The sequence below is a fragment of the Abrus precatorius genome, unplaced genomic scaffold (assembly GCF_003935025.1).
Source record: "Abrus precatorius isolate BTA unplaced genomic scaffold, Abrus_2018 Scaffold11, whole genome shotgun sequence".
Lineage (NCBI taxonomy): Eukaryota > Viridiplantae > Streptophyta > Magnoliopsida > Fabales > Fabaceae > Abrus > Abrus precatorius.
The window spans coordinates 8,927,200-8,953,503 of record NW_020874303.1 but is presented as its reverse complement, the minus strand read 5'-3'; the positions used below and the strand labels follow the sequence as shown (position 1 = coordinate 8,953,503).

Sequence of the window (26,304 nt, the reverse complement as noted above, 5' to 3'; positions counted from 1 at the left end):
AGAAATTTTCTCAGGATCAGTAGAAACCCCTTGAGCAGAAATAAAATGTCCTAGATATTCAACCCTGGAGACACCAAAGTAACATTTAGATTTCTTAGCATACAAGAATTGCTCTCTCATGGTTTGTAAAACCTGATGGAGATGTAGCAAATGTTCTTCCAAACTCTTGCTGTAGATGAGAATATCATAAAAAAAGACAACAAGGAATTTCCTTAAGTAAGCCTGAAAAACGTCATTCATTAATCCCTGAAATGTAGCTGGGGCATTGGTCAACCCAAAGGGCATGACCAAGTACTCAAAATGCCCTGCATGTGTCTTAAAAGCAATTTTGTGTATGTCAGCAGCATTCATTCTTACTTGGTTATACCCCGACCTAAGATCTATTTTAGAAAAAATTACTGAACCATGCAACTCATCAAGTAAATCCTCTACTAAGAGAATTGGAAACTTATCCTTAACATAATGCTTGTTGAGATCTCTATAGTCTACACAAAGTCTCCAAGAGCCATCCTTCTTACCCACCAAAACCACAAGACTATCATATGGACTATTGCTGTGCTGAATGATTCCAGACCTGAGTGACTCCTGAACCAACCTATCAATCTCATCCTTCTGCTGCTTACTGCACCGATAAGGTCTCTTAGAAATAGGATTAGCTCCCTGAATCAATGGAATGTAATGATCATAACCCGGTCTTGTCGGAGGCAGGCCCGAGGGTTCGTGGAAGACATCCTCATAGTCTCTTAACACCCCTTCCAGAGCAGAAGAAGGTTTAGACACAACAGCATGAGTGGTCAATGAGTGTAGTAACCCCGTATGTTGATCACAAAGTTGTAACATAGAAAAATGGACTCCAGTGCCCAATGCCTTGGTCAATTGCTGCTTCCTAACAGTTTTCACATTAGTAGTGACACCCCTTAAAACATGTTTCTTCCCATAAACATAGAACTGCATTGATAACTTGTCAAAATTCCAAGTAATATCCCCTAATGTTACCAATCACTCTATCCCCAACACCAAATCACAACAGCCAAGAGGAAGGAGCATAACATCTGAAGTAAATGGAGTCTGTTGAATCGTCCATGTGAAATCTTTGATCATAGAAGAAACTGCAACCTTAGTTCCGTCAGCAACAGTAACAGTTAAGGGTGACGTCTGAGAAGTTTTACAACCCAATTTCTTAGCGACCTCCACATCCAGAAAATTATGTGTGCTCCCACTGTCAATGAGCACATGCAATGGTTTCTTCAAGAAATAACTTGTGATCCTCATCGTTCGAAAGCTAGGCAAACCTGACATTGCATTTACAGAAATTAATGGCCCAACAGGGTCCTGATCATCCCGGTCTTCATCAAGTGACAACTCAGGTACACTGTCACTTGAATCCTCCAATTCCATGACATGGATTTGCAGCTTCTTGTGGGTTTAGCCATGTTCTGGTGTGAATGGTTCATCACAGAAATAGCAGAGGCCTTTAGCACGCCTCTCACTCATATAAGCAGGTATGAAGTTTCTGGTTGTTGGTACGTTTGGTTTGTGTGTGTTTAAGGGTTTGGGAGGGTTAGGTAACAATGGTGGTTTGGTTGAAAAGGTAGGCTTAAAGGGTTTAGGTAAGAAGTTCTTATGGGAATCAGAAGTGGTTCTAGATTCATATAATTTGGCTAAAGCAAAGGCTCTTTGGACAGAAACAGGTTGGAACATCCTCACCATCATTTGGATTTCTTGCTTAAGGCCACCAAGAAAGCAACTCAATTGATGTTTACTAGACAGGTTCAACCGAGCAACAATGGCATCGAATTCCTCATGGTATGCAGCCACTGACCCCTTCTGTCTCAACTTCATTAATTCTGCCATAGGATCATCACACACTTCACCAAACCTCTCAATCAAGATTTTGGTGTAACTGTCCCAAGAAGGCAATTGACTCAAACCTACATTCTTGACATAAGCACTATGCCACTGCAGTGCTTTTCCTTCAAAATGCACCACAGCTAGTTGCACTTTGTATTCATCAGGTGTATTATCAACCGAAAAAAAAGTTTCACATTGCATGATCCATTGCTTAACTGCATCACCATTGAATCTAGGGAAATCAAGTCGAGCTAAACGAGTATTACAAGAGTAAGAAGGACGGTCACCACGATTAAAAATCCCTGCACCCGCGGACTGATTTCTTCCCCTAAACACTTGAGTCCGCAATTCTTGAAATTGTTCGTTGATTTGCTGTGTGAAAGAAGTTCTCAAAGATTGCGTCAATGAATCATGAAGAGATTGCTGAAGTGAACCCGCAATTTCGATGAATTTCTCGTCAATCTTCAATTCAAGACGCTCCTCCATCTCGCGCTCCGCAATGCGATTCCTTGTTGATTCTGCCATGTCAAATCCGTGGAAAGTACAGGCTGATACCAGTTGATACAGTAGTTCTAGGTATGAAAAACAACAAAGAACTAGAACAATAGGGATTCTAAGAAGAAAAATAGAATCCGAAAAAATTTTATTGAGTAAGAGATTTAGGAAGATATGGTGCTTACAAAAGAATGGAATGTATTGAATTCTGTTACATTGTACTTATAGCAGAGCCTAGTAACTAACTACTAAAACCATAACAGAAACTAATTTTTATTTAAGTCCTCACACTAATTGAATTATTACAACAAGTCCTCTTATGATCAATATCCTGTATCATCATGGTTCTCGGATGTATTTCATTAAGTAAATTGATTTTCTTTACCTTTTAGGAGAAGTTAATTTTTTGTTTAAATAGGTCCCTCAAAACAATGACATTTGCCCGTGCAAATAAATTTGTCATCCCTAGATGTGATGGAGAAATAAAAAAAATAATAGAGTCGTAAAAAAGTATTGAGGTGTGGTATTAATTCTCATTGTGATTTGTGGGCATATGGTGACGTTCTTGGCCACAAGAGAGTGTTAAGTGAGATTTAAATAATAAAATAGCTTACAATGTTGGCCACGAAACTCATTACCAACACACTGAAGAGAGTGGCTTTACAAATAGTTGGAATACATCAGGGTAGGCTTTTATTTGATTAAAAAAAAGTTTTTTTTTTCTTTACCCATATGACCGTATCATGTTAGTTAACATCATGAAAGGATTCAAATTCCTTTGAATACAAGCCAGTTTCAATGAACATTTTTAATAACCACTTATACGAGAAGAAAAAAAAAAGAAGTAAATAAATCTAATCGTTGTTTAAGATAAAATTTACTAATACACTTGAACTTTCAAAAACTTTTAATATATTTTGTTTACAAATTTAGCAAAGCTATTCATGAGTTTAAAAAGTCTTAAATAGTAAAATTTTATAATTGAAAGCAATTATAAGTTAGAAGCTAATATATAATTTGCATGCTTTAATTACAGTGTTTATATTTTTTTGTATTAAATTAGTAAATTGATTATTTAGCTTTAGTATTGTTTTAGTTTAATGGTGTGTGAAGATGTCGATCTGAGGGTATCGCCTGAGTTGTGAGGGTATTGATTTAAGAGTGTCAACTGTGAAAGTAAACTTCAACTTTAATGGTGGGCGTCGATTGTGAAAATATCAAACTTTGTTGTGATGGTGCGTAAGTCCTAATCTAATTTTTATTTAATTTACAAAAGTGCCATTAATAAAAATTAAATTCTTCGCTTCTTTAGAATTTTTGAGAGAGAAATCAAAAATTAAAAATAAAAACATCACAGGAGCTGTTCTAAATTTTAGTTTTAAAAACTGAAAATAAAAAATTAATTTTAAAAACTTAAATTATCCAACAACTTTTTAATTTTAAAAACTAAAAACTATATTTAAAAGGAAAAACAAACAGCCTCTAAGTAATTCTGATTTTTAGTTTTAAAAACTGAAAATAAAAAGTTATTTTTAAAAATAACTTTTAAAACTTAAATTAACGAACAAGTTTTTATGTTTTTTATTTTTAAAAACAGAAAACTATATTTAAAAAGGAAAAACAAATAGGTCCTAATATACTAATTTAATTTCATTTTTTACAAATCTAGTTTTCGTTCTTGCTTTCATGGTTTTTAGGCCTTAGAATTATTTCAATATGGTCCAAATAAAAAGGCCTTGTAATAATCTATTTTGGATTTTTTTTTTCCTATGTTACATACGTGTATGCTAATAAAACCTTCATTTTTTAGCATTTTCTTGCACAACATACATTACATATTGCTCACAAAATTCTCTATGGCCAGGCTGGCACTAAAAGGGTTGTCGTATTAACTTAGCTAGAGAAGACCAAATAGTGATTGTATTGTTTTTGCTCAGCCACCTGTGAATTTGTAATCGAGGTGTGCTATCAAAATAACCAAGTGAAAGCTTTAATTAACAGTCAATTTAGATGCTAAGTAGAAGTAGCATCTTTAGTATGAGGCAGGGATGGCAAAATTATCCGAATCCACGAATATTTACAGGTTAAAATACTCATACCCATGAATCGATGAGAAAAATAGTAAATTCATTTAAAACTTGCTCAATGGATACTGGGCCGACTATAGAACAGGTAAAAAGGAGAACTTTTTCTTGTTGATACCTAGTCTGAGGGTTATGTTCATCATGAACATTCAAAACAGTCTTTGTAATTGAGATATTTTTGAACATTCAAAATACTACTAGGTTCAGAAAAACACATATTGAGGGTAAAGATGAGTAGTTCCTTTTGCATGTTCATCAACAATAGCAGATGGTAAAGAAGAAATACAGTAGTTTCACTTAGTACTGCACCACAATAGCTTCAATCAAGCATATGTTCTGACATAGATAAGGAGAAGCATAATTTTCTTATTCATGCTTGTCTGTTTTCAATAAAATTAATTCATGTCGGGTTCTTCAAAAATTAAGTCTTGAAAACCATGTATACAAGTGTCAGACACAGAACCTTGTATATTGTTTGTAAAGGAAGTTACTTTGCTAATTAACAGCAAATTATCAGTGGCCTAAATTGTTAAAAAAGAGTCACATTAGATGGCTCCAAAATGCTGATGTACATACATTCTTCAGCTACCAATTGGGGAAGATGTTTGCTTTAGAGCTTCTTCAGGGCTGCCTTCAAGTGTGGTTGAAGAGTTATTGAATTGGTAGCCATCTGAACGTCATAACTAAGAACCCCATCAACCAGCTGGAAACATCTTCTAATCTCTTTAACCTGTTTAGAGCGCAGAAAATATGAGGCATTCAATTTCAGCCCCCAATTTTCTTATTTTATAGAAGTAGTAAAGCTGATACCAAGGTGTTTCCTTAATCTAATTTAGGTAATGATTTATTTAATTTGTTTTACCATTGGCGTTTAGAGTTAAGTATGGCACAAACTATGGTCCAGTTTGGGTAAATTTTTATAAAAAAGCCTAATACATAAGAAAAAAATTAGAACAAAACTTCTCTCACAAGTATATCTTCAAATTTTAGAGAAGTTAAATAAGATAGCTTCTAAAAAAATAGAGAAACATAAGTTTTTCTAACTTACGAGAGAAGTTTTATTCATTTTTTATATTAATTTTTTTCTCTTATAAAAACTTTTAAGTAAAATGAATCAACCTTCTCTCAAGAGTTAAAATCAAGTTACACCTCATTGTTGAGAGAAGTTAAATGAGAAAACTTCTAAAAAAGATAAGTTGCTTTTAACCTTTGAGAGAAGTAAGATTTATTTACCTTATAATTTTCTTTACCTTTAAGTATTTATTGATAAACTTATCAAAACTGGACCTATTTCCTTATTTTCCTATATGTTGTAACAAAACATGATTTAGTGAGAAAAATATAAAAGCAATGATACGAATGTGCATGGTAATATCACAAAAAATCCTTTGGCCAAAATGTACAAAACAAATGTATGATTGAGGAATCGATGATGCATCAACTCAGTTGAAATACAAGAAAAGTGTTTAACACATAGAATGACTTTATCTACCAAAAATTGAAATGTAACCGCCCCCCTTCTCATGCACTAAAGTTCTGTGTTTCTGTTTGCTGTAATCATAATCTTCAGAGATGGTGATAAAAATAATTCCAAAAAAATATCCATTAAAATACAATTTTTGACACATTCATAATACCAGAAGACACCTTGCTAAGATACCTCACTAATGTATGTCAACAATGCAGTTATAAGCATGAGGCATTAGCATTGTTGCATGTGGAAAAGACCAATTTGGATTACCTTAGAAGCATTTCCCACTAATTCACTCTGAAGCTGTATCACTTTCTCTTCAGCATTGTATGCCCCTTTCTGGATAGCACAATAGGCAAGTGGCATATCAGTAGCAGAAGACAATAGAAAAATTAAAAACATGTAGAAATAACTTGCCTCACAGACCTAGAAACAACGAAATAAGCAAGATTTGTATGTCTAATTCAAAACAATTCAATAATGGAAGACAACTATAATCCAGCCAAGATTTAGAAGAATATCTTAATAAGGCAATATGAACAACAATGTATAAACAATTCATTAAATGATTTCTACATCAAGGAATTAGAAATAAATTTATGCAATTGCAATATTACTCTTGCAAACAACAATGGATTGCATGCAATGTTTCAAAATTTGAACATAAAATGTAACATAAAGATGTGTTTGTTATAGTTTGACAAGTAAGGAATAAATTTAAGAATTTAGGCCTGGTCCAACGGGTAATATATATCAAAAGAAAATCAGGTCAAGACAAGAAATTGATCAAGGGATTCAGATTGAGCTATCTTCAAATGAATTAAGGTGACAGAATATTGGAGTAGTACTTAAGATGACAAGAAATTGATTAAGGGATTCAGGTACAAGGGCATTGGAGGCACCAGTGAGGAGAGTGGATAATATGACTTTCAGAGCACTTTTAAGGAATTTATTAAAAAGATCTACTGATGTATAGTATATAAGAGAATTTGAATTTTGATCGAGCTTAGTAGTGTTTTTGTAATTCATGTAGCTAAACTTACCAAGTGAGATGATGCTTAGTTATTATTGTTGTTGTGCTATCTCCAAATGAAAACTGAGGAATTATGCTAACTAAGAGTTGATGGGGCATTAAAACCCACCATTCCTAATTTCCTATATAGTATACAGAATACAGAGACACTAGTATGAAGCCAATTAGTCAAGCAGTGTGTGTATGACACAAAAGCAAATCAAATTGAAAATTAGTACCTGAACTTCAACAAGACCAGTGCTCTGAGCAATGACAACTTCAATGGTTCCATCAGGCTTAGGACGCCAGTATCCACTCTCAGCATGCATAGGCTCTCCAGAGCTAAGTTTCCATGTCTTCTGAGTGTACCCTATGACTGGCTACACCCATTTCACACACACACAAATAAAAAAATAAATCAATGCACAATCACAGATACACACACACAACAAAGAGAGAAGGAGAGAGAGACTTTGTGGGATGTCTCCTCAAGTGTATATTTTAGCAAGGCAAATGCTAACATGAATGAAGGCCACTTATTTAGGAAATTTAAAATTTTTTTTTTTATTAAACACTATTATTATTGCATTTATAACATGATTTTTAATGCACTCTTATAGTGATTTTTAATAGAAGTTTTTGTTTATTAATTATTAACCAGTATCTTCAAGGCACTAATCACTGAGACCCAAGAAACAAAAGACAAAAATTTACATTAACATATGTTACTGTTTTCTAATTATAATTGGTTAAGTTAACCCTCTTTATTTCTGAAGCAAGAAAATAAGAAAAAAAATGAAATTTAAATTGAAAATTGGAAAAAAATTATTTTTATTTTCTCTTAAATTAAATAAAAAAATATATAAATATTTTTATTTTCTGTTTTCTTTCATATCATCCAAATCATAAGGGTAAATTGACTAATTTTAATTAATGAACTGAACCGTTACTATGCTAATTTAGGTTTATAAGAGAACGTTATATATATTTTTTACTCTATTCTTAAATTTATTTTGATAAATTGCATGATTAAAATAAATTTATAATATAAAAATTATTGAATTAATCGTTAAATAAGTTGTTTACCAAAAATTCCAAAATTAATGAAGTTTAGCCACATTTCTTTAATTATTTTGAGTGTTTATTTTTCCAGTTAAATATGTGATATTTATTTTGATGATTAGCAATCACATTAAATAATCACATAATTTTTTAAAAAAAAATATAATTTTGATAAAAATACAGTAATAAAAAAGAGAACCTTGTTGGGGGAATGGGAGAAGTGAAGCTCTTCAGCATAGGAGAAAGAATGGATGGTGGGAAAGCCTCCTTCTCCTTGGCCTCTCCATGTGCCCAAAAGGTATGAGAGTGGTTCCACCGCCGGGTGCACCACCGCCGGCGATGTTTTCGGTGCCGTAGACCCCTTGTTCTTGTTTTCATCCATCGTTGGAAAATTTTTGATTTTGTGTCCGTGCAATCCGAAACAGAGCTCTTTGCCTTTGTTATTGTTGATGTCTCTTGTCTGGCCCCACCCTTCTAAGTACCCTGTTTCCAATGCTTATAATTTCAGTTTATTTTGCACATTAATGTTTAAACATTTTTCTTAAAAATTGATATAATCAAAGAATAGAGCTAATAAATGGACTAACTTCCTGGGGCCGAATCAGGGTCTCTTCGATTTCCCATTGAAATTTGCGTTTTAAAGAATTGAATTTTTTCTATTTTAAGATAATTATGTTATAATATTTTTTTACTTAGTAATATTTAACAATAAATATAGGTTAAGTCATCGATGTTCTATCACTTAATCTACATTAAATTAAGTTAGATCAAATTTATTTATTATAAGTTATAGAGATTATTTAAATTTTTTTTAGCTCAATAGATTGATTTTTATAATAATAAATTTATGAAAAATAAAAATGTTTTAATTTAATTTATTTATTTAAACAAGTTAGATTAAAATTAACAAATTTTAAAACTTAGTCTTTTTATAATTTTGAATAATTTTTTATTAATTTTGTATTTAATAAATAATTTTAATGTAATAAATAAAATAAAATATATTTTAATCTATATAAAAATCACTTAAAGTTAAAAATTAAAAAATTATTATAAAAGTAATATATTTATTTTTAAAAAAAATTATGTCATTTATTTAAAATATGTCTTAAAAATTAAAATTAGATAAACATTACACGTACAATAAATATGATAAAAAAATATATAAATTTTAAGTTAATTCTTTTATGGTTATAGATTGATATTATTTATTTTCTCAAAATCATAATTTTTATACTTTTCATTCATATTGTATAATTTTCATAGTATGAAAAAGATAAATATGTGTACAAAGATTTATAATTTAAAATTTATTACTTTTATTTTTTAAAAAACTATAAAAGATTTTATATATATATATAAACTTACTTATCGAGAAAAAACAAACTGGCGAGGGGGTTCAAAGTGGGTAATTGGTTGGAACTGTTGATCCATCTGCGGCAGAAGAGAGAATGAACAAAGGAGGGTTGGGGAGTGGTGGCGCTGCCGGAAGCGGCCCCACAGCGGCGGCAGCGGCGGCGGCGACTCAGAAGCAGAAGGCGCTGTTGCAGAGAGTGGAAGGTGACATCGCCAATATTGTGGACAATTTCAGCCACCTTGTCAATGTTGCCAGTGTATCTTACATTTCCCTTCTTTTCTTTCAACAACTACTTGTTTGGATTAAATTCTAAATCAAATGCTTTTCAGAGGAAAAAAGAAATAGGGTTTAGCAAACAACACTTAGTGATGTAATAATGTTCAGTTCACCCAATTATTAATTAGTCATCTTTGCTGTGTGAATTTGTAGTTTCTTTACTATGATAGTCTTTGTGTTTGTAAGTTCCATTTTGATACCATATATATTTTAAGGCTGTTCGTATCACTAATGTTACTGAGTTTTAGCAAAACTGAAAATTTTGTATTTTTTCTTGTATATACCAAAGGTACCCCCATTTGATAGCCAGATACTATTCCCTTTATTTGGAAATGTAAAACAACAAATTCTTCTTTACACACATAGCTGAGAATTTTTTAAAAAATTAGGGGCTGTTTGGTTTCAGAAAAAAAGTTTTTTGTTTTTATTTTATATTTTTGCATTTAGTTACGAAATTGTTATTTTACTTTCATTCTGTTTCCTATTTTCAAAGTTTTATACAAGTAAAACAAAATGGAATAAGGTGATCGTTTTATAATTAAAAATGAAAATAGAAAATGAAGACTGAAAATGTTTTTGGAAACCAGACAACCCCTTACTTTCACTAAACATAGCTTTGGGAATCATTTAGTTCCGGTTATTTTAAAAAAAACACACTCTTTATTGTTTTAATAAGTGATGATTCAGGCATACCATGTATTGCATCTTGGACATTGATGTTTTGGTTGTATATTTACATGAAAGCACATATAAGCTCGACACCATGGTTTTAAATTGAAGCTTGTAACTGCAGCCACATTTCCCTGCAGTTTCAGTAGCCCACCAACACAACTGTGGCAACAACCGTAATTTAAAACTATGTCTGACACCATGTGGATAACCATATCCAACTAATCTAAAATTTCATTGTGTGTGTCAGATATTGGAATTTTCTTCATTTTATCTCGTATAGAACAATGGTCTTTTTAAAACTTTACATGTATCTAGTCCCATTTAGAAGTTGTTGCTTGTTCACATTACCTTGCATTCTTGTAGGTAAATGATACACCAGTCAGAAATTCACAGGAAGCTTTTATGATGGAGACACGTGCTGCTAGGATGGTAAGAGTGTAGTTCTGTTGGTTCTTATGCTTTTGTGCAAGCATACCTACGAAGACATTGTTTTTGAATTTGAGTTTTATTCATCAAAATTTTGTGTTATTGTGGTGGGGGTTTGCTTGTACCTTACCACGTATTTGACTGATTGAATGTGTCTAACAACTACGACATTTCACACTTTGTAATTAGTTCTTTATGTGGCATATTTTAATCAATGCTCGTAGATATAGTTGAATTATAATTTAGATGTTTTTGTCGTTTGTTCATACTAAATTATTCATTTCAAAAGTCACTCTAGTATTCTGTGCATTGTTCTGGATGGCTTGTTTAATATGGTCAATATGACTGGTTTTGTGTTGCCTTTTAAGGATTATTTAGATATTTTCTTTTTCCCCATTTTATCATATTGATCAATCACATAGCTATTAGAATCTTGTGATTCACAATTACAATTTAGGACCGTATGATTTGATGAAATTCAGCTAACCAGCAATTTTGTCTCATATGATGAATCTTAAATTTTAGACTTTGATTATTACAATACATGGATGCATCAGTGCAATTTCATATCATTGATACGAGTCAATGTAGCTTACTTTTATTTCTTCCAAAATAAAAGCTTCACACTAATTTATTCCGTTATCATGATTTATGATTTGTGATTCAACAATTAGCTTGGCTATTCACGATTTGAATCTCAATGGGATAACCTTGATCAATCACACAGGTCCAGGCAGCTGATTCTCTACTTAAGTTGGTATCGGAGCTGAAGCAGACTGCCATATTTTCAGGATTTGCTTCTCTTAACGATCATGTAGAACAAAGAAGGGTTGAATTTAACCAGCTGGCTGAGAAAACAGACCGCAATTTATCTAGAATTGGAGAGGAAGCTGCTGCTATTCTGAAAGAACTTGAATCTCATTATTCTTCTTCTGCACAGAAGACTACGCAAAACCAGCAAACATAGTTGAGAATCTATCAATGTAGTTGCACCTATCAGTTGATGGAAGATACTTTTCTAGTATAAACGTAGGTTTTTTTTTTTTCCTTGTTAATTTCTTCGTTTGGATGACTGTAATACAGGACTGGATAGTAGAAACTGTTATTCCATTACTGAGAAAATGGTAAGGAAATAGCCTTATGTTGAATACAAGGAATGTATGTATGGATGTATTTGGCATTGTTGGATGAGTAATTAACTGGAAGGGAAAAAAATCACTGTGCCCTGTTTGAAATGATTACTAATTACTGAGATACGGGCAATCTAGCTTTAGTAAAAGGTGTCTTGTCTGAAATCAGTTTTTTCTTGTCTCAATATTACTAGATGTTTCAGACAACAAAAATGAATGGCTTAGCTTAAAGGAAGGCATAATCATACAAATATATGGTGTTTGATGTGCTGACATGGGCTTTGTTGTTTAAGATGTTTCGCTTTGTATGTAATATCTTCTTAATCTAATATGAAAATTTTATGAAGTAGGCATTTACTTCCCATATTTTTTAAAAATAAATATCCGTTCACTTGGTTGTATATATTACTTTGACTATTTTATAACATGCTGGGAATTAATCATATCGATCGAAAGCACAAGAAGTTCATGTTTTAATCGTTAATATTTTAGTTTAGTTCAATTACATGTCTTCTATTGTCAGGTATAAGTTAAACAGGAGTATGTAATACCTCTAATTTTGTAATATTAATTATTGTTATGTATATAAATTTAAATGCATATATATGTGTGTACAAGTGTAAATAAATGTTATGAATTTACATTGGATGCATAATGATGGTGTTTTGTGTGTAATGAGTATGAATATATGTGCATATATGTATGTTGGAGATGTGTGTATGTATGTAGGTGTATGCATGACTGGATAGGGTTGAAATGGGCTAAATGCCTAAGTGCAGGGCGTAATACTGGGCTGTTCTCGCTGCAGCGAGAGTGCCTTGGGAGAAAAGACTGAAATTGTTACCTTCTCGTTGTAGCAAAAAAATGATAGTTTAGGGTGCATTTCTGGGTGCAGTCTCGCTATAGTGAGATTCTGCAGAAACCAGAGTGCAATTTTCTCTGATTTTTTTGCTGCAGCGAGGGGACCTGTCGCTGCAGCAAGAATATCTCGCTGTAGGGAGAGTGTCGCGACCAGAAAAGGATTTAAAAAGGGTTAGGGTTCGGAGAAAGTTATTTCTCCCTCTCCTTTTGAAATTCCTTTGATCCTCTCGTTCTCAAAGCCCTATTCCACTGATTAATTGCCTCCAAAGCCGTTCGGGAGCTTGATTGAAGGTTGAATCCGTGTGGGAACGCTTGGAGGTGAGTTTTAATGGTTAGGGTTTTGGTTTTTCATCCCCTTTCTCTGTTTTCGTGGTTTCCCTGGGTTCTCATGGAGTTTCTCTATGTGTTTAGGATGAAATTCGTGAGGGAAAGCACTTCTTGGTGGATTTAGCGCGTGAGATGCCAATCCAAGTAAGATGAGACTTTATTCTACTCTTTTGTGCAATGAATTATTGTTATTTTGCCTAATATTGTGTTGTGGCTGAGTTAGGGAGTAAGAAATTGTTGAGAAATGTAATGTAGGCCATGTGCCGTGATATGTGAACATTATGTGTGTTGACCTGAACTTGATGGATGTAGACTGTATGTAAATGTTGCAAGATAGATGAATATTGGCTATGTGTCATGTGATGTGAAATGAATATGGGCCTAGTGCTGTGTATTTGAATGCAATGTGAGTTATGTGCCGTGTGTAAGCATGATCATTGTATGTGTGAATGGAATATATGTGTGAATGGGCGTATTAGCGCCGTTGTGATGTGCTGTGAATGGTTCAGCGATACACTAGAGGTGTGGAAGATGAGGACGGTAGGAATACCTTGGGGAGGAGAGAGTGGTGGTGACACCGACTGCGGAACAAGTGCATCACAGGTGGCGACCCGTGACTGCCCACGTGGTATCCATGATGCGGGGGTAATCGACGACCATTCATGATGTAAATCTGTGATCATAGTACTATAATGAGTGTGGCTGGTATGCATATGCACGAATTTGTATTTTGTACTTATGGATGTGAATTGCTACCTATGATTTTGTGTGTTGAATGTATTGGGGAGGTTCTGAAGGTAAGACTCTATGTTGATTGTGTGTTTTGGGTAGTATAGAGTACTCATTTTTACATTCATTTTTCAGATAATCAAGACGATTAACACCGGATTCAGTGAAGGGATAGATAGACCACTATAGGACTTAGTTTTTATTTTAAAATTTGCTGTAACTAAATTAGTCTTGTAGTAATCATTTGATATTAATTTGTAACTCTTCCCTTATTTTGAAGTATTTTATGAAAATTGGTTATTTGAATTTGTGAAATTCTTATTAAATTGAAATTAAATTTAAAATGTTAGAGAGCATAAACTAAGATGATTAAACTAGATTATTTCATATTTATATATCTTATTTATGTTTGGACTGTTAAGATTTTTGTGTAACACGGCTACCTTAGCCTAAATGAGGTTAAATGGTTTAAAATGACTGTTTAACATTAACTTCAACTTCAGATTAAAGAAATTAAATCTATAAGAGGGGATGAGGGGAAGGAGATAAACAACAAAGAGTTTCTCAAATATTTTATTCCCATCAAAATTAGGAGCAGTGAGGCGAAAAGACTTTTATTTTAAAAAGTTGTAAATAATCGTGTAACCATGCAGTTCTAGTTATTACAAAAATATAAAATATATTAAAGTTTAATAATTACCAAGACTATAAAATTTAGTCATTAATCTAACTTCCAAAGAGTGCGAGGGTTATGGTCACAATTTAAGTGGCTAGTCAACCGCTTCTATGGAATCAGTCAATTACTATTATTATCGTTTTTTAATTACATATTTTATCCTTCTAGTTTGAATAATATATAATTTTGGTCTTTTAATATTTTTAAACTAATTAAGTTTCTTTTCATTTAATATTTTAAAAAATATTTTATTTATTTTATTTTAATTAAAACTCCTAAATTTTATTTTTTACTCATTTTTTTATAAATTAAATCAATTAAATTATATTTTTTCCAAATACAAAATAATATTAATAATATGAGTAAGTGAAGATGAGAGGGGGAGAGATGGAGAGGATTGTATGGCCAATTGGATAAGTTTCTTCACTTTCTTGCCAAATTGATATGAACAATATTTTCTCTGAGAAAAAAAATAAAATAATTAATAATCTTTTAAGTGTAAGTTTCAGAGTGCAACTTGCACTTCCGAGAAAACAAAAAAAAAGAAGCTAAATACATGAATCTTAAGGCTAATATATTTATTAATTTAAAAATAAAAAAATAACTTAAAATATCTTCCAAATAGTGACATAATGGGTGCACTTGTGCTCTCTAAGCTATCACTGCGAGAGCTATAACCACTCCCTGGACCTTGATTTGTGGTCTTTGTGAGAATTGATCAATATTTCTTGTGTTTCATCCATAAATACAGATGGGCTACAATTCGTCAGAAGAACATCATGAGACACACCAAAGTGCTCATAGTTGTGCAAATTCAGGAAACAATTCACCAACTCATCCCACGAATGTGAAACCATGCAGCAAAAGATTCTAGCACAACTATCCACACAGCAAGTGAAGATGGACACTTGGACCAGGTTTCTAAAACTGATGCAAAGTATATCTAAACCTCAGAAATTAATACCACCAAACAGGAACATACATGATTTCAATACTCAGCACCAGAGTCCAAGCACAAAGATGCCTCCAAATTCTGATCATTCATTTACTTCACAAGGATTGCCAACACCAAATGCAAAGGGAATGGCTACCCATACAAAGACCACAAATCAAGGTCCGGGGAGTGGTTCTAGCTCTCGCAGTGACAGCTTAGAGAGCACAAGTGCACCCATGCACGATATCCTACTTATGTATAACGTCTTACAGCATAAAAAACAATCGTAAATACATAGAGATATTTTTTATTTTAATTATTCTTGAACAGTAATTGTTTTTTTTTTTGTTTCTTTTAAAAATAAAAAAATGAAGATGTTTTAGCTATGTAAAGAAAACAAGTTATGTTGTTATTGTAAATAAATGGAGATTTTTTTATTTTAATTATTCTTGAACAATAATTTTTTATTTTTCTGTTTTTTTTAAAGACAAATGAAAATAGTTTAGGTATCTAAAGAAAACAAGGTACATTGTTATTGTAAATAAAGGGATATATTTTTTATTTTAACTATTCTTGAACAATAATTTTTATTTTTTGTTTCTTTTAAAAATAAAACAAATGAAGATATTTTTGCTGCCTAAAGAAAACAAACTTTCATGATTGAAACAATTTTTACTCTTCTTTCTAATTTAAATTAATAATACGATAATTGTTATTTAAAAGAATAAAAAGTGAAAGTGATTTTCACATACACAAATGAATATGACAGGTTCCTAAAAAAAATTATGCTACAAGCTAGAAAACTGTGAACAACCACATCTATCAGAAGAATTGTAGGTCAATATCTATAGAAAAATTTGGAGGAAAAAAGTAGAAATTGTTTTGATTCAAAGTTGTTTTCTGTTAGATGAATGTTCTTTATGATAAACTTAAGTTGTCTTTTATGTGGAAAGACTCATATGAAAGTAGGATGACATGTACCATTGTTCTAAAATTAGTTTAATTCGATTTTTTTAATCTTTAAATTAATAAATATATGAGTTGGACTTATTATCCATTCTAAAAATTAGATCATATGCATGGCAAATATTCAACAACATAATAACATTATTTTTTTGTTTCCAATAGTTCCCATGTAAAAATTATAATATGTCATTGTAAGGTGGGTAAAAAGGAGAGGGTGGCGGTTAAACTGTCAATTCCATTTGGGAGAGAATATAACGCTTATCCATTCTTTTTCGTAGCTGTGACCATTTCCTCTCTCTCATTAAGAACACATTCTATTATGTGAAGCACTGCACTCAATAAAATGACATTGGTTTTCATATATTCTTGATTTGCCTTTTTTTTACATCTAAATATTGGACTTTTCCTAATTGTGGTCATGTTGCTATCTTCTATCTATTGTTCCACAATTTGCTCTCATGATATCCTAGTGTTTTTGATGATGGGTGGTGGTGGTCCAATGAAGAACCAGCTCATTTTCAATACCCCATGTCATTTCCTTCCTAACTAAACCAACCACCACCCCTTTTCTCCCATTCATTTTTGAGTCTCTTCTTGAAGAAAGGAAAGTTTTTATATTCATTTGACCATGCACCCTGAAACATAACTGTAGGTTCTTAGATAACCTGAGGAGTTATCAGGATTAATGCAATTTTTTACTTTCAAGTTTGTCCTTCACTCCCTGAAATCTCTTGTCTCTTTATTCATGTCACATCAATCTTCAATATGTATGCCATAATGGATTGTTTTGTTCATGTGCCATTGCTGTGACAAACATTATTAAATGATTAGTTTGCTAATCATTAAAAATAAAATTATTCTTGCTTTCTCATTTCTGACTTTGACCATGTCTTGTTTGCATTGCATTCCTTTACGTGGACACCATGAACTTAGTTTTTGGTTCTTTATGATTTTGACATTTATATCATGGCATCATGCATGTTCAACAATAAGGCCTCTTTTTCCCTATAACTTAAGCATATTGGCTCACAAATAGAACTTCAAATTACATTTTAGTTTGTGGATACATGCTTTCACATTATAGGCAGTAAGCAAGAAGTGAGTACCAAGAATTACATATATTAAATATATTTTTTTAGCCTCTGAGACAGAAAGTACTGTAAAAATCATTCAATGATTATATTGTTGATTTGTTTCTACAGTTTATGTTACATCACCAGATAAGTAATTTTCATGTGTTTTTTCCTTTTTCAGGAATTCCTCTTTAGGGGTGTTATTTTGACATCAAAGCCTGTCAAGATGCCTGATTTACCTGAGGTAAGAGTTTCATCATGGCTGTTTATTTCTATGCATCCATAATTACCAACAAAATGCAATCATAATGCATCCATGGTGAAAAAAATAAATGACATGAATTCTTTTGGAATGAAACATGAGCAAATCACTCATGATTGTGAGAATTGATCAATATTTCTTCTGTTTCATCCATAAATACAGATGGACTACAATTCGTCAGAAGAACATCATGAGACACACCAAAGTGCTCATAGTTGTGCAAATTCAGGAAACAATTCACCAACTTATCCCACAAATGTGAACCATGAAGCAAAAGATTCTAGAACAACTATCCACACAGCAAGTGAAGATGGACATTTGGACCAGGTTTCTAAAACTGATGCAAAGTTGCAAAGTATATCTAAACCTCAGAAATTAATACCACCAAACAGGAACATACATGATTTCAATACTCAGCACCAGAGTCCAAGCACAAAGATGCCTCCAAATTCCGATCATTCATTTACCTCACAAGGATTGCCAACACCAAATGCAAAGGGAATGGCTACCCATACAAAGACCACAAATCAAGGTCCGGGGAGTGGTTCTAGCTCTCGCAGTGATAGCTTAGAGAGCACAAGTGCACCCATTAGGCCACACACTGGTGGTGATGTAAGGTGGGAAGCAATTAACATGGTTTCCAAGAGTGGCCCTCTCAATCTTAGCCATTTCAGGCTTCTAAAGCGCATTGGTTATGGTGACATTGGAAGTGTATATCTTGTGGAACTTAAAGGAACTAAGACCTACTTTGCTATGAAAGTGATGGACAAGGCTGCACTTATAAGCAGAAACAAGCTTCTGAGAGCACAGACAGAAAAGGAGATTCTTGGACTTCTTGATCACCCCTTCCTTCCCACTTTGTATTCTTACTTTGAAACTGATAAGTTTTACTGTTTGGTCATGGAGTTCTGTAGTGGAGGTGATCTTCATACTCTTAGACAGAAACAACCTAACAAGTGTTTCACTGAAGAAGCTGCAAGGTAAGTATTACCTTACTGCTGCATTTTCTTTTACGTTCTTCCATGTTTCTCCATTCTTTTTGCAACAGATTCAAAAGTACTTGATATAAATTGAGCTATTATGTTGGCCCTCACATTTGCAACACTGAATTGAACTTGGCAATCTGTGTTAAATTTTGTGCAAAGATACAGGGTTAAGGATCCAGTGTTCTAAAGACACTTGTTAAAGATTATTATATATGCTCAATCATTTTATTAAACACTCATTCCAATCATTTATATAAGAAACAAATTTTATTATTTTTGGTCTTAATTATAAGAAGAAAAAAGACTCATTTTCAAATATATTAATTAAAAAGTTCTTGTTATACTCTTATTGTAAAATGTGTCACAGGTGTTCAATGTAAGTAAAAATATTTAGCTATTTAGTATAATAGTCACAGGTATTCATGAGTTAGGTTGGGTGAGTTTTGATATAAAAAATAATTCTTATCAAAATTTCATGAATTAGGTTGGATTAATTTTGGAAAGAAAAAAAAAACTTCACCTAACTTGAACCAATCTGACCACAAATAATTGCTCCTATAATCATTGCTCCATGCATTATCCTTTGCCAATTCCTCCTATAAACAGTGACTCATTTTTTCCCCTACTTTTATGACTCCTGTTCACCCTTCGATTTCACCTTTCCGATAACAATTTCTAGATCAACTTAAGAAGTTCATGCTCAAATTTCTTGTGACAGGTTTTATGCTTCAGAGGTATTGTTAGCTCTGGAATACCTACACATGCTTGGCATTGTATACAGAGACTTGAAGCCGGAGAATCTTTTGGTGAGAGATGAAGGGCACATCATGCTCTCAGATTTTGACTTGTCCCTTCGCTGTTCTGTGAGTCCTACACTAGTCAAGTCTTCATCAGCTCATGCAAGTAATAGTGGTGGTGGTGGTGATTCTGGAGGCATGTTAGGTGATGACCAATCAGTGCAAAGTAGTGCTCAACCATCAAGTTTTTTCCCACGCATTTTGCCTTCAAAGAAGAACCGCAAGGCAAAATCAGACTTTGGCCTATTGGTTGGTGGAGGAAGGCTTCCTGAACTGATGGCAGAACCAACCAATGTGCGTTCAATGTCATTTGTAGGAACACATGAATATCTTGCTCCTGAGATCATCAAAGGAGAGGGTCATGGTAGTGCAGTGGATTGGTGGACTTTTGGTATCTTCTTGTATGAGCTGTTGCATGGAACAACCCCTTTTAAGGGTGCTGGATATAAAGCCACACTTTTCAATGTTGTTGGACAACCACTGAGGTTCCCAGAAACTCCACAGGTAAGTTCTGTGGCTCGTGATCTCATTAGAGGGTTGTTGGTGAAAGAGCCTCAGAAGAGAATTGCATACAAAAGAGGAGCTACAGAGATAAAACAACATCCATTTTTCGAGGGTGTGAATTGGGCTCTTGTCAGAAGTGCCACACCTCCTCATATACCAGATGCCATAGACTTTTCCAAGTATGCTAGCAAAGACACAGCACCCCCAGTTGACAAGAAGATGGCAGATATTGCTAATGATAAAAACACCAAAAAATCTTCTGATTCTTACGTAGACTTTGAGTATTTTTAGCAGCAAGAATCCCTTATATTTCAGGTAAAATTATACTTCCTTAAAAAGAATATACTGTACAAAGTGTCACTTCTTTCCCAAAAGAAAATTGGATACATCCCTGAGAAATATACATTGTAAACATAAATTTGTTGAAAGAACATTCTTTTTTCCCATGTTTTTCTTACAATGTCTTTAATGCTGTTGTAAGGACAACCAAAGTAGCACTATTGTTTGCAAAATTCAGTTTAAGAATATGTTTTGATAATGAAAAAAATATTATTCAGCCTTTCATAATTACCAGTATGGAGCTTGTAGTACACGGCATGCGTTCTTCAGATGATGAATTCTAATAGCTGAAGCAAAATGCAATTAAAAGTGTTAACAGTGAGGCCCCCTCCCCCCCCCCCCCAACATTTTCCCCTTCTGTGTCCCAATTTTGATGATCAAGTATATGAAACTAAGAAGCAATAGAATTCCCCTCCAAGAAAGAAAAAGAAATATGAAAGAACTGAAGAACATTTATTGGAGAATTTCATCTTGATCTTCACAGCTTTGACTGTGAAGATAATCTTCTTCTCAGCTCCTCGGCAACAGCATCAATGAAATCTTCAGTATTCAAATACTGGGACCTAGAAACCCTATATATAAAAATAGAGCAGGTAGTTTTAATTTGTCATGCATTAAAAGAAAAATCAATAGCTAGCATTCTGAAAGAACAATCACAGTGCCAGAAATTACTTAGGTCCATGAACAAGAAGCGCAAGATCCTTTGTCATCTTTCCCAATTCAACTGTTCCAATGCAAGCTGCTTCAAGTTTCTCCGTGAAGTCCAACAATTTAGCATTTCCATCTAGCTTTGCCCTGCAAAAATCAGGGTGCATTAGAAAAGAGCACTACGATGATATAGTTTTTCAATGTGTTTGGATAAGGTTTTAAAAGAAAGTGCTTATATGACATATCCTCTTACGAGTTGTTTTTTTGTACACCTTATATAATTGTTATAAAAGTTTTGAACCTGTTTTTAATGAAAAAATCTGTTTCGATAAAAGCACAAATGGGTCCATTTTTAGAGCTATCTTTCAAAAGCTCCTTTTTCAACTTACAAGAAAAGCATTAGAACATCTTATTGTTAGATTTTTTGCTTCTTTTTTTTTTTTTTCAAACAAAATATTGTATATTTTTGACATGTTTCTAATTAAAGAACACTTTTCCTTAAAAAAGCACAAACAAATAGCCCTTGAATCCACTCAGTCTTCCTCCTGTAGTATTATGAACTAAAATGGATAAATATCAATTACTAAGGATTCTAGCATAAAGAAAAAATTATCAGATGACTTTCAATCACAGTACTTACCGATGTGCAAGACCTCGTGACCAGGCAAAAATTGAAGCAATACTGTTTGTACTGGTTTCACCTCCCTTCTGATGAACCCGATAATGACGGGTAACAGTGCCATGGGCTGCTTCTGCTTCAATGGTTTTCCCATCCGGGCAAACCTGTTACCAAATTTAGCTTATTGAACATCCACACTAGAAATGCAACCAAAGGAAGGACACAAAGAAACAAATAAAGGTTATATATGAAGAGAAAAGGGAAATACTACAAAGGGTTAGAAAAGCAATACCAGTACTGATGTCATCAAGCCAAGAGAACCAAATCCTGTTAAATGGAAACTATTGGTATGAATTTCTAGAAACCTTGGCCTATCCATTTGCTTAACAGAAGCAACAAAACTATCAATATCTAAAAACTAAGTGAAAGTCACGAGCATATGCATATCCACCTTGTGCTAAGAAATCACTCTGCACATCCCCATCGTAATTCTTACAGGCCCATACATAACCTCCATCACTTTTGAGAGCATAAGCAACCATATCATCTATAAGACGGTGTTCATACCTAAGAATCAAGAATATGAATTAACAATCTTCTTATGAAAAACATTTTGATTATCATGGCAAACAATTTAACTGACCATATTCCTGCAGCTTTAAATTTGTGGCTCCATTGACTGTCAAAAACTTCCTGGAAAATGTCCTTAAATCTTCACAAAAGCAAAGAGTAAAATATGTGCTTGAGGGTTTGATTAACTACAATTAAATAGTATCACTTAGAATTGAAGAGAAGTTAAATATAAAGAAAGATGACCAGCAAATATACCAGCATACCTTCCATCATATTTCTTTAGAATGGTATTTTTAGTGCTAAGATAGAGAGGCCATCTTTTCTGGTGAGCAATGTTCATCGAAGCTTCAGCAAAAGCTCTAATGGACTGTTTCCAGACCAAATACAACATAAAATTATTTACCAAAGCAGTTAAAATTCTTTCTGAGAAGAATAATCAAAGGAAACATCATCCAAATGCAAACCTCGTCAGTATTATACATGGACAAAGCTATGCCTCCAACACCGGTAAAGTTATAGACCTCTAGATCTTTAGTTTCTTCATTTCCACTGGGTGCTGTAAATGCAAAACTGAACATCATAAGATCCCTTAATTTTATGGACGTCTCTAACTCTTTGATCTATTAGGAATTGACAGCAATCATAGTCTCAACTTTTGTAGGGCAATTTTGCAACTTCATTAAGATTATATTTTTAAACTACTTAAGTCATGAGAAACAGTGGGCTGGAGAATCAATTTACCAAACACCAATTTTAGTTTTCCTGGGCCGTTTATAATGGTATCAGTTGCCCGATATTGATCTCCAAAAGCATGTCTTCCAATGCATATTGGCTTTGTCCAGCCTAAACAATAGTTAGATAGTAATTAACACTTGCTATCATAAACTAAAATTCAGAATTTCAAAATCAAACAAGTTTATGAACCTGAAACCAGACGAGGAATGTTTTTACAGATAATTGGCTCTCTAAAAACTGTACCTGTAGGACATAAAGGTTGAATGTTTCCCTGAATGTCAGCTAAAATTTAGACCACAAAGAAGGGTTACAAAAACAATTAGAAAGTTTAGTTACCATTTAAAATGTTCCGGATTGTCCCATTTGGACTTTTCCACATTTGTTTTAAGTTAAACTCCTTGACACGAGCTTCATCTATGAAAAAGAAAATCTTTGCATGTGAATTTTACTTATAATGGCATAGGCAACAAGTTAATACACAACCTTACGTCAATATGATGTGGGGAGCAAGCATAATTCCAAATTAGAACAATTATGAATACCTGGAGTTATAGTTGCACATTTGATAGCTACATTATATCTGCAATGAAAAGAGAAGAGAAAAGAAAAGAAAAGGAATAACATGGCAAAGTTAGGAGGCCTTAGTGAGTATGATAAGTTTCTCTAATAATTAACACTAAAAAAGGGAAAGCTTTTCTATTCCACAGAATTCAAAAAATTGATATCATTCAAAACATAAATTGGTTTGGTTTATTTAAGTTGATAACATGTCACCAAAAACATTCAGAAACTATACTCCTCTAGCCGGACTACATAGCATTCTCTTTTCCTTCTAACCTAGTTTCTTCTAACAATTCCATATTCTACAGTATCTATCGTATTTACAGTATTAAGCATATTAAATATTTAGTCTTCATCTCCATTAAATCATGTATTTTTTTAATTACACATAAATGAAATTAGCCTAAACCACTACTATTGGGATGGAACATTGCACCCTTTTATACATCCACACATATTTGGAGGAACCCTCGCAGCATCAATTTCCAGAATTGTATAACAGGGAGCCTCCACAATGGATTTATCTTGGGGAAATAAACATATCAGCATGTCAAAAAGGGATACTACAGGTGAGACCCAATTTCAAGCTTATAGTGAGACAAATGGTACATCTACTGTTGAATCTACAGCTTGGCAGCATTGAAACCTGAGTGAGTTCAGTTATCGTCTGCTAAGAACACAAGTGTATGAGTGAAAAACAACAATTTACCACTTGATTGAGCAACACATTTACACACTGTTCAGAATTTGATCACAATTTTGGCTAAGAAGATATCTCTAAAATATCTAGATAAACGAAATATCTTGATTGAAATCCAGATTAGTGAAGAGTCAGTATGACTATGCACTGAATCCTATTTTTGGGACAGGTAATAAAGATAGGTATGGATTTCCTTTTTAACAGTATCACAATTGTCAATCTTAACAATGATCATGGAAGAAATAATTAATATCAAAGTAACTGATAGCAACAAATGATACATAATTTCATGAAGCCTCCAAGCATAAAAGAGCACATACTTGAGTGTAGCTTCAGCACTCTCAATGGTAACTCTATCATTAGTGGCATCCCGATGAGGAAGGCCAAGGTCAAAATACTTAATATCCAGCTCCAAATAAGGGAAAATAAGCTGCAAAAACGTAGAAAAACAAAAGGGATAAAACACAAAAATAAAACCATAGGAAATCTTGACTCATCAAGATAAATCAAGAAGATAAAACTACCTTATCTTTTATCAATTTCCATATCACTCGCGTCATTTCATCTCCTACATGTGCAGAAAATGAAAGATTGATTATTCAGATAAAAGAAAAAAAGTCAACGATGTTTTCAAATACCAATGGAAACATCAAAGATTACAGAATACAAATTCTCCGAGGATGAGACCCCCATTCGAACTTAATTCTCAATAGGTGTTTGTTTGATATACAATTGAAAAATCAATTCCAGCACTTTCCAACTAAAAATAATGTTTCAATAAAAATCTATGAAAAAAATAATTTTAGCACATATCTCAATTAGATCTAACGATACAAAATTAATTTCATCGAATCAATTGTACTTAATTTTTAAACAAACACGGTTTAAATCACATACAAAAATATCAAATTTAAGAAAGGAAGAGACCCCATTTGAGCTCAGCACTCTGGAAAGCTTCAATGAGAATCAAACTCAAAAGGGGTGATTGAAATACCCCACTTGCCCTGAGTTGTTCATAATGATTAAAGGACACAACTTTTTCATCTCTGATCATAGAACTAAGCACACACATGAAATAGAGAAGAGTGATATATAAAATACCATCCATTTCGACGATGGGGTTGTCAACCCTTATCTTCTGAAATTGCATTTTGTTGTATGTTTGTTGATTGAGGTGAAAGTGGGAACTCGGAGCAGAACGAACAATTTCAACAAACGCACACTTGAAAGAGGTGAGTTGTGCTGTGGAATCAAACAACGTTGGATTCTCAATTCAGTGTCAGTGAACTTAGTTATCTACGCCTACACCAACTATCTTTTATGGTTTATGCTATTGAACCATCACCATTCGTTTGTCCTTTACACCATTTCTTTCTCTTCCTTTTATGACCAATGTTCTGCTCTATCAGTAATTTTACAGATTTACATTATTTTAATAAAATATTTTTAAAATTATTTTCACCTTTATTTTCTTAATTAATGTCCCTAAATTGGTTAGTATTTTATATATGTTTTGCAAGAAATGTTTTAAAGTAATATTCGAGATTACATGATCACATCAGGGATATTATATTTAAAGGTAATTTTAATAGATTGATAATATCATATCAACAGTGTATTAAAATAAATTATTTTATCTTTTTTAAAATTTTATAAATGATATTTCAATATTAAAAAAAAAGTAATAAAAATTCAAAAGAATTACTTGTTTACGCTAATAAAATTTTCTTAAAAACTAATATGCTCGATTTATACAATCCAAAAAACTGAGTTAAAGATTTACCCAAAAGATTATTAAAAGGTAAATATGAAAAAATTATTTATAATATACAAAATTTCATTTTATTTCAAAAATAATAGGCCGCACACTCTATTTTATACTTCAAATGCCGAATAATTAATATTGAGAATATTTTTTACAAAATATTTTCATTTTAATTAAAGTTAATAAAAAAAAAGTAGAGTTTATTAAACGTGAATGTATTTTTTTATAATACTAATTTATTTAATAAAATTTGTCTTTTAAAAGTTTACAATTTTAATTAATTTTGACTAAAAATTTTAAAAAAAATGCTTTCATGTTTTTAATATTTAAAATACTTAATTAATATTACAAAAATTTAAAAAAACTAATGTCAAGTAAATATTTAAAAATTAAATTAGTAATTTAGTTTAAAT

General features: G+C 32.6%; 4 protein-coding genes across 7 annotated transcripts; 2 read left to right on the top strand and 2 right to left on the bottom strand.

Annotated features, from left to right (window-relative positions):
• Positions 1–4,651: 4,651 nt before the first annotated feature.
• LOC113856129 (UPF0678 fatty acid-binding protein-like protein At1g79260) lies at positions 4,652–8,435 on the bottom strand. The gene is made up of 4 exons (XM_027487810.1): positions 8,175–8,435; positions 7,153–7,293; positions 6,172–6,240; positions 4,652–5,160 (listed from the first exon to the last, which is right to left on the bottom strand). Exons 1-4 carry the CDS (start codon positions 8,355–8,357, stop codon positions 5,041–5,043), a joined length of 513 nt encoding a protein of 170 aa, XP_027343611.1. The 5' UTR covers positions 8,358–8,435; the 3' UTR covers positions 4,652–5,040.
• Positions 8,436–9,353: 918 nt separating this feature from the next.
• On the top strand, positions 9,354–11,961 carry LOC113856232 (mediator of RNA polymerase II transcription subunit 22a-like). Its single transcript, XM_027487968.1, has 3 exons — positions 9,354–9,588; positions 10,644–10,709; positions 11,434–11,961. Exons 1-3 carry the CDS (start codon positions 9,427–9,429, stop codon positions 11,671–11,673), a joined length of 468 nt encoding a protein of 155 aa, XP_027343769.1. The 5' UTR covers positions 9,354–9,426; the 3' UTR covers positions 11,674–11,961.
• Positions 11,962–17,628: 5,667 nt separating this feature from the next.
• Positions 17,629–20,242, top strand: LOC113853745 (serine/threonine-protein kinase RHS3). Its single transcript, XM_027484331.1, has 3 exons — positions 17,629–17,646; positions 17,827–18,644; positions 19,369–20,242. Exons 1-3 carry the CDS (start codon positions 17,629–17,631, stop codon positions 20,240–20,242), a joined length of 1,710 nt encoding a protein of 569 aa, XP_027340132.1.
• On the bottom strand, positions 19,190–25,469 carry LOC113853746 (isocitrate dehydrogenase [NADP]-like). 4 transcript variants are annotated; one of them, XM_027484333.1, is made up of 15 exons: positions 25,228–25,469; positions 24,651–24,694; positions 24,447–24,556; positions 23,408–23,445; positions 23,202–23,279; positions 23,055–23,108; positions 22,872–22,973; positions 22,595–22,686; positions 22,394–22,497; positions 22,201–22,269; positions 22,009–22,124; positions 21,850–21,884; positions 21,579–21,721; positions 20,963–21,085; positions 19,190–20,862 (listed from the first exon to the last, which is right to left on the bottom strand). In XM_027484333.1, the coding sequence occupies exons 1-15, from the start codon at positions 25,274–25,276 to the stop codon at positions 20,769–20,771; spliced, it is 1,251 nt and encodes a 416-aa protein (XP_027340134.1). In that variant the 5' UTR covers positions 25,277–25,469; the 3' UTR covers positions 19,190–20,768. The 4 variants fall into 4 exon arrangements, with proteins under 4 accessions (XP_027340134.1, XP_027340135.1, XP_027340133.1 ...); XM_027484334.1 differs by having other exon boundaries at positions 20,647–20,862; positions 22,394–22,452; XM_027484332.1 differs by having other exon boundaries at positions 20,647–20,862; positions 22,595–22,668.
• Between the last annotated feature and the right edge of the window lie 835 nt (positions 25,470–26,304).

Excerpts from the sequence above, each read along its gene's own strand:
- LOC113853745 (XM_027484331.1), top strand. Across the intron at positions 18,645-19,368 it reads TTCACTGAAGAAGCTGCAAG|GTTTTATGCTTCAGAGGTAT; the intron begins GTAAGTATTACC and ends TTCTTGTGACAG.
- LOC113853746 (XM_027484333.1), bottom strand. The coding sequence starts at position 25,276 with ATGCAATTTCAGAAGATAAGGGTTGACAACCCCATCGTCGAAATGGAT. Across the intron at positions 22,974-23,054 it reads CATTCCTCGTCTGGTTTCAG|GCTGGACAAAGCCAATATGC; the intron begins GTTCATAAACTT and ends ACTATTGTTTAG. Across the intron at positions 21,086-21,578 it reads TCACGAGGTCTTGCACATCG|GGCAAAGCTAGATGGAAATG; the intron begins GTAAGTACTGTG and ends TGATTTTTGCAG.
- LOC113856129 (XM_027487810.1), bottom strand. The coding sequence starts at position 8,357 with ATGGATGAAAACAAGAACAAGGGGTCTACGGCACCGAAAACATCGCCG. Across the intron at positions 7,294-8,174 it reads TCTCCCATTCCCCCAACAAG|CCAGTCATAGGGTACACTCA; the intron begins GTTCTCTTTTTT and ends AAATGGGTGTAG. Across the intron at positions 5,161-6,171 it reads TAGTGGGAAATGCTTCTAAG|GTTAAAGAGATTAGAAGATG; the intron begins GTAATCCAAATT and ends CGCTCTAAACAG.
- LOC113856232 (XM_027487968.1), top strand. The coding sequence starts at position 9,427 with ATGAACAAAGGAGGGTTGGGGAGTGGTGGCGCTGCCGGAAGCGGCCCC. Across the intron at positions 9,589-10,643 it reads ACCTTGTCAATGTTGCCAGT|GTAAATGATACACCAGTCAG; the intron begins GTATCTTACATT and ends GCATTCTTGTAG. Across the intron at positions 10,710-11,433 it reads AGACACGTGCTGCTAGGATG|GTCCAGGCAGCTGATTCTCT; the intron begins GTAAGAGTGTAG and ends TCAATCACACAG.